The sequence below is a fragment of the Pristis pectinata genome, chromosome 20 (assembly GCF_009764475.1).
Source record: "Pristis pectinata isolate sPriPec2 chromosome 20, sPriPec2.1.pri, whole genome shotgun sequence".
NCBI lineage: Eukaryota > Metazoa > Chordata > Chondrichthyes > Rhinopristiformes > Pristidae > Pristis > Pristis pectinata.
This window is the reverse complement of record NC_067424.1, coordinates 12995006-13007485: the sequence shown is the minus strand read 5'-3', so window position 1 is coordinate 13007485 and position 12480 is coordinate 12995006. Positions and strand designations below refer to the sequence as shown.

Sequence of the window (12480 nt, the reverse complement as noted above, 5' to 3'; positions counted from 1 at the left end):
GGATTGGTGGGAGAATAAAATGGGTTAGGGTAGGATTAGTGCAAAAATGGCTGCTTCATGGTTGGCATGGACTCAGTGGGCTGAAGGGCCTGTTTCCGCGCTGTATCTCTCTCTGATTCTGTGGCTCTATGGGTCCACAATGCTCTTAGGAAAGGAATTCCAGAATTTTAATCCAGCAACAATGAAAGGGTGACCAATATATTATCAAAGTCAGGGTGGTGTGTGACACTGATGATTATGATGTTCCTTTGAACCTCCTGCCCTTGTTCTTCAGTAAAGTAGAGCTGTAAAGTTCCTCACAAATAGAACCCCACGGTCTGGTTTAAAGAGGTAGCACAGAGAGATATCTCATCACTATCAAGTTTATTGACCTCATCCACTGTACGATGAATACAGAGATCATTTGACGTTGAGAATATATGATCATAGGCACTTTCCCTACATTGTCTTCCTGTGATGGAGATTTCAAAATGGTTTATCTTCTTATTTTCCAACAGGAAGGTTCAATACAAAGATTAAAAATGAGACTAATTAAAATAATACACACACAGCACAAAGATCAGAAAACACAAGAACATGAAGCAATTCTAATAATCTAGGTACATATCACATAGGAATGCTACAGATGGGTTGTATTTGTGTCAAAATGGCACTTTTCAGTTGAACTGATTAGAGCAAGATGCACCATTGTCAATGAGAGGGTATTGGTGCTGATGAGGAGGGTGTGATTGAGTTCAACATGCTCTTCACAATTTCTAGAAAGAAAGAAACAGTTGTGAAAGAAGAGTTTTGATGTGCGTGCTTATTGTTTGCATTTCAATGTGTTCATGTTGTGGATAAGATACTATAGAGAACAGACTGGGGTTGAATGCTTGCAAATCCACCTTTACTCCCTCCATTCCCTCCCTCCACCCCCTAAGACAAATTACTGGAAGTCCAGGGTGATTCACTGTGGGTCTCAGAACAAAAATTTCCATCTGCAAAAGTTTCCTTGCAGTATTGAACTCAAAGGAGAGGTGCAGGGAGTGGAAGGGAGGGGGAGAAGAGGGGAGTGAGTGCGATGGGGGAGAATAGGAAAGGATTGGAGACGGGACGCAAGATGGGAATGAGATGTGGGTATGGGATGAGTGGGAAGTTAGAGTAGGGAAATTTGAGGGGATTAGCTATTGGGCTTCTGTGGTAGTGGTGGCACAAATCATGATAATCAACAATCCATTTGAAATTGTTAGTAGCTGAGTTGTGAAGAATTTATTGATCATACCCCATAATTTGCTGCATTGTTTCCCTCCCAGAGTTTCTATGGTGAGGTTAGGGCTGTCCTTTCCAGGAGTTATCATCACATCAACCACCTCCAGCTGCCCTGCCATTGGCCATCCAATTGTCGAATCTCGTCGTGCTCCCTCCCTCCTGCAGTAATAGAGAAGTGAAGTGTATCTTTGCTACCTTACCGGCTGATTCTTAGCCCATCTCTGATCACTTATTTTGTGCCCGGACAGGTTTTTCCTCACTGAATGCTCATGGGAGGGTGCAGAAGATTAATTTTTACTTCATGTAGATAGTCAGGGAGGATTCATTTTACTGAAAGGAGAAACATTGATATGATCTGCTCATGATGTATCTCAATAATTCGGCAGTGCTGAAGGAGAAGTTGTTCTTTGCATCTAGACACAGAATGGGTACAGCAGGGAAGGAGGCCATTCAGCCCATCATGTCCATACTGGCCCGATGTAAGTGTAATCCAGCTAATTTTACTCCCTTGCCCTCTCCTGATGGCACTGCATGTTCATTTCAGGGCATATAAATAAAGGCTCTCCAAGAATTCCAAATGTAGCTGCCAGAACAATACTTTAATGACTTGGCCAACTTAAATTTTCAACCTTAAGAGATTTTTCTGTTGTTGCTTGTGCTGTCCTTTACACGCCTCCCTTTCAGCTAAATGTGATGGAGATGGACTTCCTGATCTCCATCCACCCAGTTCTGTAACTGCATGCTGGGAGGTCTCCGGCTGGGTTTGAACTTGCTCCATAATTTCCCTGGCTCACTCAGAAAAGATGGTTATCCTTAATGAACATCAACAATAACAACATGTCATATTTACATGACACCTTTTAATGTAATACAACATCCCAGGCCACCTCACAGGAACATTTTCAAACTAAGTTTAACAAGTCTTTAAGGCAGGTGAGTAAAAGCTTGGGAAAAGAGGCAGATTTTAAACAGCATCTTAAAGAAGTAAAGAGTGGTAGAGGAACCCTCAATGGTCTCCCCAGACCCTCTCTGTAACCTCCTCCAACCCAACAAATCTCCGAGAACTTTAAAATTGACCAGCTCTGGCTTTTTGTTCATCCTTGAATTATCCACCACCATTTCAGCTGTAGAGATCCTATACCTCTGAGCCCCTCTTCACCTCTTTAAAACCCTCCTCCAGAATCAGCTCTTTGATTAAACTTTTGGGCATTTGATATAATACCTCCATTTGTGGCTTTGTTTTTAGCTTTCCTGTTAAACACTTTGAGACCTCTCATTGCGATAATGTTGTTGGGGACTAGTGTCATTCAAATCCAGTCCATGGTGCAAAGCATCTTGGATCCAAAATGTTAACTGTGTCTTCTTCTACAGTTGCCACCTGAGCTATTGAGTGCTTTCAGCATTTTCTGTTTTTATGGTGCAAAATATGTACAAAAGAACAGTAGAGAGCTGCATCAAAGGTGAAAAAGTGAGTTCTCCAAAAAATAAATGTATTCTGTCTTCTGTTTTTGTTCTGCTATTTTCCTCCCTTTGTGGGTGGACAGTCTTCCATGGATACAAAAGGACTGAATACAAGATGGGCAGTTACATCACTGTGTAACTTGCAGCCAAGACTTCTTATTCAATGCCCTCGAGTACCTGATCCAGAACGTGTGAACGTAAACCAATTCTGCAACGAGAAAACTGAGATAATAAATTGTGGCCCTGTCTGCTTGTTTGAGTCAATAAAAGACTCCATGGCACTATTTCTCCTGCTCTTATGGTTAACATTTATTCTTCAGTCAACATCAGTAAAAGCAGATCAATGGTTTTGTTTCTGCTGTTTCTAGGAGATTGCTCCTCACAAACTGGCTGCCTTGTTTTCTAAGAACAGTGATTAACCCTTTGAGAGGAAATAATTGTTTGTAATGCATGTTTTACTGTTGTCATAAAAATACAAGCGTCTCGAGATTAGAGGTGACCCGTTACTGGCGTGGTGAATGGGTGCAGTGATTCCTGGAAAATTGTGAACTTGGGGAAAATCCTGTTTAAAAATTTGTGAGGGTGGTTTTTGCCCAGAATCATCCAGTAAAACTTTACCCACACGTTTCCCAATGGCAGTTGCCTGCAGAACTCACATCTGCCATGTCACTGCTTGACTGACACACAAGAAATTCTGCAGATGCTGGAATCTGAAGCAATACACAAGAAGTGCTGGAGGAACTCAGCAGGTCAGGCAGCATCTGTGGAGGGAAATAAACAGTTGACATTTCAGGCTGAGACCCTTCATCAGGATTGGAAAGGAAGAGGGCAGAAGCCAGAACAAGAAGGCGGGGGAGGGGGAGGAGCACACGCAGGCAGGGGATGGGTGAGTTCAGGCGACAGGCGAGTTCAGGTGAGGGGGGGGAGGTAGGTGGGCGGGGGGGGGGGGAGATGTAATAAGCTGAGAGGTGAGCGGTAGAAGAGGCAAAGGGCTGAAGAAGAAGGAATCCGGTAGGAGAGGGCAGTGGACCATGGAATAAAGGATGGGGGAGGGGAGGAGAGGAGATGGGCAGGTCATCAAGGCGGGGAAGAGAGCCACAGGAATAAGGGAAGACAAAGGAGTGGGGGGGGGGGGGGAGACAAAGAAGGGGTGGGGTTACAGGAAGTTAGAGAAATCGATGTCCTCTCTCACCTGGACTCGCCTATCCCCTGTCTGCGTGTGCTCCTCCCCCTCCGCCCCACCTTCTTATTCTGGCTTCTGCCCTCTTCCCTTCCAGTCCTGATGAAGGGTCTTGGCCCAAAACGTCGACTGTTTATTTCCCTCCATGGATGCTGCCCGACCTGCTGAGTTCCTCCAGCACTTTTTGTGTATTACTGCTTGACTAACTGCTGGGAAGTGAGTCTTCTCTAAAAGAACATTTGTCACGTTAACCACAGTGAGGGAATGTGGCATAATGGGTATGGTGCACAGAGTGGAGGAGGTTGGCGGTCTGAATCAATGGACCCCAATGTCCTGAGTGGTCACAAGCCATTGTGGCCATCTAGTGGCCAGTGACTGTGCTTTGCTGATAATGTAGTTTCGACTTTGACCTCTTGAGCATTCCCAATTTTCATTGCTTCACCAGAGTCCCAGCTTCTATCTATTTATCTACTTATTTATTTATTTTTTTACTTACAGCGTGGTAACAGGCCCTACCGGCCCAATGAGTCCGTGCCGCCCATTTTAAACCCAAATTAACCTACCCGTACGTCTTTGCAATGTGGGAGGAAACCGGAGCACCCGGAGGAAGCCCACGCAGACACGGGAGAACGTACAAACTCCTTACAGACAGCGACGGGAATCGAACCCCGATCGCTGGCGCTGTAATAGTGTCGTGCTAACTGCTACGCTACCGTGCCGTGTCAGCTGTCTAGCTTTTGCTTATTAGAATTCCCCTTTCGCCTTCTTTTTAGATACTTCTTATAAAGTGCTCCCTTGAGCAACATTTTACTACATTAAATGTGTTGAACAAATGCAAGCACCTGTCACTGCTGATTTGGTGTGTTTGCAGTTATCAGGCCCTGCTCAACATTATGGAGACACAAGAGACTGCAGATATTGGAATCTAGAGCAAAAAAAAAACTGCTGGAGGAACACAGCAGGTCAGGCAGCATCTGTAGAGGGAAATGGACAGTTGATGTTTTGGGTTGAGACTCTTCACTTGCATTGAACATCCAGATGAAGGGTCTCGACCCAAAACGTCGACTGTCCATTTCCCTCTACAGATGCTGCCTGATCTGCTGAGTTCCTCCAGCATCTTGATTTTTGCCCCTGTTCAGCACTGGCTGGAAAATTGCCTGGCTTTTCATTCCTTGTTCTAACAGATGGAAAATCAGGGAATACGGCTGGACACCTCTCTGCAACCATTGTTCCTTCTGGGACTGGCTGACTCTCCTTGCTTCTTCTGTAACAGTGAATGTGGTGTCTAAAGCTAAATGCACTGCAGGTTGAGGTAACCCTTGCCTTCCACGGACCTAGTACCTTGCCAGCTCTGAGACTCAGCAAAACCATCTGATTGGAGAATTATGTCACAGAGTGGTCCATTTCAAGAGAGCTGCCTGTCCTTTGTACCTCAACCAATGGAACAAATTGGTGATTACCAAGGGGATGTTGGACCATGAAAAGGGATGATCTGAAGTCCAACAGAAATCAACCTTTCCTCTTTTTTTATCTCAAGGAATGGCGAAACCAATGAAAACACCCCAAGATAGCTGTGGTCAGTATTTCAGCACACAATGGCAATTGAACCTAATGCCTTCTGCTCAGGTCCAAGGAGGGAGCCCGTCGTTACAACAGGAGTCAAGTCCAAAAGTGGAACCTAGTCCATATGTTGATGAGACAAGGGATGAGTTGGGGAAGAGTTGTCACATGACTGGGTGAAAGCAAGACTGCACAAAGGGAATGGAGTTGGGAGTGGGTTGAATTAATTACAATGATAGTACTGGCATGGTGACAAGTTGGTCAGAGGTGGGGAGTGTTATGCAGTGGGCTTGTGGGCAGTAGGATCCCTCCAGCAGTGTAATGCATGGTGAAAATTTTCCCAATGTTACTTTGACTGTAAGTGTGGTGTCGGCAGACATTGCATTGGGTCCCACACACAATTGCTCATGATTTCTTATTTAACAAAGTTTCTTTTTAAAGCAACCCTTGGAAGAAGTTTGCACAAACTCTCTACTGCAGTGGGTACTAACAGGCTGGAATTACTGGAGCAAGCAATTTTATGGTGTACATTGTTAAGTACACTTCTTTCAGCTCCACAAATACCATGCTAACAGGAGGGCAACATGAGATCGCCTCAACTATGGGACCAACACCCCTAACCAATGAGTTTAAATAGAAGAGAGATGGACAATGAAGTAGGATGAATTAGTCAAATTAGCAATAGAGAGGGAAATAAATTGAGGGGAAGATAGGCTGGATTGTGAGAGAGTGAGAAAGAGAGAACCAAATGCAAGGAGAAGTTATAAAACAAATTAAACATTTTAAATTCAACATTTTTAATATCTCTAGAAAACAATTCACTACCTGAGGGAATGTGAATCCACAGTTAAATTATTCTGGGCTGGAGGTTGTCAATGAGAATGAATCATTTTACTAAAAGGGTATTTGGTCTTTTAGATAATTGGACAATTAGTGTGTAAATTCAGCAAATTCCTCTAAATAACAGAGAGGCTAAAGGTGAGACACTGGTTCTACAAAGCAAGCTGTGGAGCAAAGTAAATTAGTCGGTGGATTCTGGAGAGTTTTGGCTCACAGAGTATCTGTTAATCTCTTAAATCTCTGTCCAATTTGGTTCTTAACGACAGTAGACATTGTTGACACATTGATATTCTGCGAGTAAACCGGCTCAGATAGCATGGGCCACTTAATGCCTTTGCTCTCTCGGTCTTGGACTTTGTTAATATTGCAAATTCACGAACTCACTCACTCTGTCCATTGATTCAGCTGGGTAAAAACAATGCATTACTCCTAAAAACAAAACAAGTGCTGAAAGGACTCAATGCATTAGGTCACATCTTTGGGAAGAGCAGAAGGGTTCTCACTTCAAAGCAATCATCTGATGAAAGGTCTTTGACAGAAAACATCCACTCTTGCTTCCCTCTCCACTGATATGGTTTGATGTGTACTTTCAGCATTTTCTGGTGGAAAATCACTGTAGAAATAGATGCTACATGAATTTGTTCTCTTAATTTTCTTTTCAGATTTTTCTTATGCAATTTAACACTTCTTTCCCTCACTTGCTTTCTCTTTCTAAACCTTATTTGGTTATAGTTCACACTGCTTTGTTCCTCTGCCTATTATTTTCTCTTGAAATCTCATTGGTTAAGGGAATAGGTTCTCTGTCCCACCATGTCTTGGGACTCCCTGATGTATTGATGCCCTCCTGCTCACAGCCAGAGTGTTAATCCAAAAAAAAACTACCTCTTTATTGTACATGGAACTCCGGATGTGGTCCCTACTGGTGTTGAACTATACAGAGCCAAAATATACTACCATATTGACTGAGGCCTTCATCGATTTCAAGTCTAAAATTCACTGTTCTGGAAAAAGAAGAGGGCAACACATTCTCAGGACAAAGCAAGTTCCCACATCTTCAATTCACGCAAGTTTTTTTTGCAAAATACATAAATGTTTTTTCCCTAACTAGTACTAATAAAGTCACACTACGCAAGTGAGAGGGTGAATTGAATGAAACCGAGAAGGGGAGGAATGAATGCATGGAATGCATCAATTTGCTGGATACTGTATTCTCCTCAAACTATGCACACAGACTATACTTAACCGACAAACACAATGTTCACACAATGTTGCTTCTCGAGAGCAACACACACTGAAATGTCACAGGGATTTAATAGCAGAAATGAAAGCTCCTATTGATACTAAAGACCATAGCCGGTGAGCTCCTCGACATCAACAGTTAAGAGCGGTCTTCTATTCCAAGTGTAACTCTCACTAGAAATGTGTCAAAAAGTAGTTGACTACAACGACATCTGGAGCCTGAATCGTTTCTTTAGTGAGACACAGTTCTTTTTTGTTAAGTTACTTTTCCACACACAAAAAAAAGATCCCTGTCTCCCTTTTCACAATGGGCTTGTCTTGTCATATTCGTAGTTTGTGAATAAATATTATCCGTCTTAAACGCCACCTAAGATAGGTGCTTAAAAATGAAGCAATGCGGAACTGGCTCCTGTAATTTCTCTTGTTGTCCCGCATTGAGCCGCTATAGCCTTGGTTCCTCTTGAGTCAGGGAGAGTTCCCTGATATTCTCCTCACCAAAAAAAAGAGAAACAGAAATAAATATTTGATTGAAACGGTGCCGGTTCTTCAAGATGCAAAACGTGGTGCTGTCAGATCACCCTCGCCCTTATTATTGGGAATAGACTCATCCACTGTTTCCCCTTGGATCCTTGCCATGTGGTTGTCAGTGTCATGTGATCTTGAGGATGTCAGGTGACCGAAAGCTAGGGCAGCTTCTTTTTTACAAGGCAGACACTTTGACGATATTGCAGCTGGTAGTATTCATGCTGGTGCTGGATTGGTTGGGAATGGGAGGCCGATTTTCCCCCTCGGATGTAATGCCAGGCGATGTCGGGATGCTGATTATCGCCGTGGTGATATGGGAGCTCTTGCAGTTGATCCTCATTCCCTCCTCCGACTTATCATTCAGGCTGGAACGACTGCAATGAGAAAAAAACTCAATCACCGTGTGCAGTCCAAACACTGACTCTGTCATGGGATTATTGGGAAGAGAAGAAGGTTCTTCATCCCTTTGGCCCTGTGGAACCATTCAATCAATTCCTTGAACCGTTGAACTAGAGTAGGCTATTCAGCCCTCGAGGTAGCTCTACTATTCAGTTAGGTCGTGGCAGATTTGAACCTCAATTATACTTTACTGTCTTTACTCCAAATTCCACATGATGTGAGAATATTAAGGAAAAACGGACTTCTGAGGGATAATCCATTAACCTGCTCCTGCCCTTTCTCTCCCATTCATTACTTAGGACATATTTTACTCAGATTGCAATTGTAACCTCAGTTTTAATCTCAGTCAGATAAAATACCAGCATCCTTCCCCACAAAAGTTCCCCAATATCACGGGTGCTAGAAGTTATTAAAGTCAAAACAAAAACAACGTAGGCTCTGCAGTTCGAATGATTTGTTGTGTTCACTCTGTTTCCCTCCCTACCTGACCTGTGAAGTATTTCTGCCATTTTCTCTTCCTTCCAAAAATCTCTTGGTCCCCCATGTTGAAAACTGCTGGCCCCAGAATCCTGGAGGAACTCGGCGGGTCAGGCAGCATTTGTGGAGGGAAATGGACAGTCGATGCTTTGGGTTGAGACCCTTCATCTAGACTGCTGTTCAGCTGAGGGGTCTCAACCTGAAACATTGACTGTCCATTTCTTTCCACAGATACTACCTGAACTGCTGAGTTCCTCCAGCATTTTGTCTGTTGCTCCAGATTCCAGCACCTGCAGTCCCTTGTGGCCTCAGAATCCTTTCGGGCAAGTGCATTCCAAATCTCCATCACCCGTGGCATGGGAAAATTATTTCCTGATTTCCCACTTGAATTGCCCTACACTGATTTTATGAAGATGCCCCTTTATTGGGTTTGGAGCCCAATATCTATGGTTATGAATGACAACTCTCCAAACTGAGGAAAATTTCAACGTCATTTCTGTGTGTGTTTCTTGCAATTGGAAAGCTTTTAAAATCAATTATTCTCAATTTTAGTGCTTTCTTTGACTGAGTAATAAAATTGTCGTCAATACTGTAATGTAAACTGTAGCCTAGTTTGTAATGACATGGCATAAACACTTACAGAGTTTTCCAACTTCAATAAGTGTTCATGTTACATTCCATTGTTCAAAGAAAAACAAGGAAATCTGACATCTTGACCAACACTTGTTCCTCAATCAACGGCTCCAAAAATGAATTGTTCATTTATTTAATTGCTTTCTATGGATTTTGGGGGATTCCCGGAGCATAAAAGGCTTGGGAGTGCTGAAGTTGAACAACAAAGGTGCGTTCAAAATGTCATAAGCACAGGAGAGAATGAATAGAGGAGCAGAGACCACTGCAGAATTATCAGGAAAGACTACGGTAAGGCAAGTAAGGGAGGTTGGAAGATGGGGTGGAAGATTGACCATCTATCAGTTGACTAGCTTTTATTAATATTCTACATAGAACATAGAACAAGCACAGCACAGGCCCTTCAGCCCACAATGTTGTGCTGACATAGCTAATCCCTCCTACCTACAGAATGCCCATATCCCTCCATTTTCCTCTCATTCATGTGCCCATCCAAGCCCCTCTTAACAGCCCCCAATGAATTTGCCTCCACCACCCTATCAGGCAACGCATTCCAGGCATCCACCATTCTCTCAGTAAAAAACGTACCCCGCACGTCTGTTCTGAACCTACCCCCTCTCACCTTAAATGCATGCCCTCTCATATTGGATCGCTCAATAATGGGAAAAATATATTGCTTGTCCACCCTATCTATGCCCCTCATAATTTTATACACTTCCAACAGATCTCCCCTCAGTCTCCTCCGCTCCAGAGAAAAGAGCCCAAGTTTGTCCAGCCTCTCCTGAAAGCACATGCCCTCTAATCCAGGCAGCAACCAAGTAAGCCTCCTCTGCACCCTCTCTAAAGCTTCAACATCCTTCCCATAGTGAGGTGACCAGAATTGCACACAATACTCTAAATGCGGCCTAACCAGAGTTCTATAGAGATGCATCATAACTTCGTGACTCCTACACTCAATACCTCGATTAATGAAAGCAAGCATTCCATATGCCTTCTTAACCACCCTATCTACCTGTGTAGCCACTTTCAATGAGCCATGGACTTGCATCCCAAGGTCTCTCTGCACTGTTAAGGGTTTTGCCCTTTAGAGTGTACTGCCTCTTGACATTAGTAAACATACTTGACATTAGTATTCCCTATCATATTTAAAGATGTACTGAAGACAATCATTGGAAACTCATTGCCTGTGGGTTGGGGGAGGCAGAGGTTCTCACAACATTCAAGGAATATGTGGATGAGCACTTGGATTGCCAAGGCACAGAGGGCTCTGGGCCGATTGCTGGAAAATGTGATTATTATAGATGGGTTCTTGCACAGATGTGGTGAGGCAACAGGCCTGTTTCAGTGCTGTATGACTTAATGCCAATGTTGTACCATTTATTATTGTTCACAATTAAATGCAATCCTTTAAAAATGGATATCAGAATTGGGGTGGACTTTTACACTCAAAACTTCAGATCTAATGGGGCAAAGAGGTCCACGTACAGGAATGATGAATAGAAGGAGGTTCTTCAGACTCTCGAGCCTGTGAGTCATTATGGTCTGGCTGGTTAGAGTTTTATCTCCATCTACCTGACTCGGCTCTGCAACCTAATTCCAACTAAGAAACATTTACAAAAAAAATTAAAGCAAAACATTTGTGGTCCGAAGTGTCAAGAAGACTCAAACCACGTGTGAAGTTAAATGAGGTAATGGTTAGATACAGGAAGGAAGTTAGACCCTGCTCAGTGAATGGGAGGAGGCTAGACAGGTGTGTTCATCTGAGTCAAAAAACAGTATGATAAAGGGGGACTTGATGTACTTATTCCATTCATGAACCTTTCCCAATCTCTGGGCTGTACCCACAACAGAAACTTCCTCGCGGTGGCTTGCAATGTGCTTTCCCAGTCCTTCACACTAATGGTGTCTGCTTCCACCTCACAAGTGCACCCAGAGCAGGCTTTCAATGCTTCTCTTATGCGGCGTCATCACACCTTGGGATGCACCCTCGGGAATTTTAAATGTTAAGGTCACTGGGCGACACTTTAGGGCGACAATCAAACAGCACAGTATTTATCCATATTTTATGCCTTCCTTCCAGGATTAGATCAGTCATTAACTGCTTGGTGTTGCAATTGTTTTGAAAAATGCATGAACTTATCCATTATACCAAAAGCAACAACACAGGGGGAAAAGCATTTAGATCGATATGCCACTTAAAGTATTGAACATTATTATCTCTACTTCCTCATTAAGGCAAACTACTTCACATGATTCATGAGCAGCAGGCATCAAGTCAAAGGCATCACTGAACACCTGGGCTGTGTTTTGTTCAGAAGGTTGATGGCAAAATTGCACAGGTTGGGTGATATATGTCAGAGGGATAATTATGTGGACTCTTGGGTGAGGGTCTCCATGTGCCTGGGGAGAACTAACCAGATTAGCTCACTGTCTCTTACACCACCGTAGGAGGGTACCTGGCCCATTTTGCTTGCACTGGCAATCTGCAGGAGACATTCATTAATCTCACTCGCCCTCATTCACCCAGAGCCCTGTAAATGTTTTCTCTTCAAATATTCATCTAATTCCCTTTTGAAAGTTGCAATTGAACCTGCTTCTGCCATTCTTTCAGGCAGGTCATTTCACATCATTACAACTCACTGTTTATATAAGTAAAAAAATCTCTCCATCTCTGTCTCTGATTTGGGCATCTAAATATTGCCATGTTCCTACATTTAATTAACTAAATGGCAAAATAATTTCTAAATCTCAATGTTGCCTCTCTTCAACTCTAACCTGGGTAATCCCTACAAAAGATGAGTGTGCACAACACCTGTAAAATGCAATTTTCCATGTACCAATTAGAGTCATAGAGCACTACAGCACATAAACAGGCCCTTTGGCCCATTTAGTCTATGCCAACCTGATCTTCTGCCTAGTCC

General features: G+C 43.2%; 1 protein-coding gene across 4 annotated transcripts in view; it reads right to left on the bottom strand.

Annotated features, from left to right (window-relative positions):
• Window positions 1-356: 356 nt before the first annotated feature.
• Window positions 357-12480, bottom strand: part of kcnd3 (potassium voltage-gated channel, Shal-related subfamily, member 3) — a 263355-nt gene continuing 251231 nt past the window's right edge. For 3 of the 4 annotated variants that reach the window (XM_052034811.1, XM_052034809.1, XM_052034812.1), the window contains exon 8: window positions 4983-8427. In XM_052034811.1, the coding sequence (XP_051890771.1) occupies window positions 8229-8427 (199 nt within the window). In that variant the 3' untranslated portion in view covers window positions 4983-8228. Of the gene's footprint in view, window positions 2918-4982; window positions 8428-12480 lie in introns of those variants that run through there. The other variant, XM_052034813.1, reaches the window with a different exon arrangement.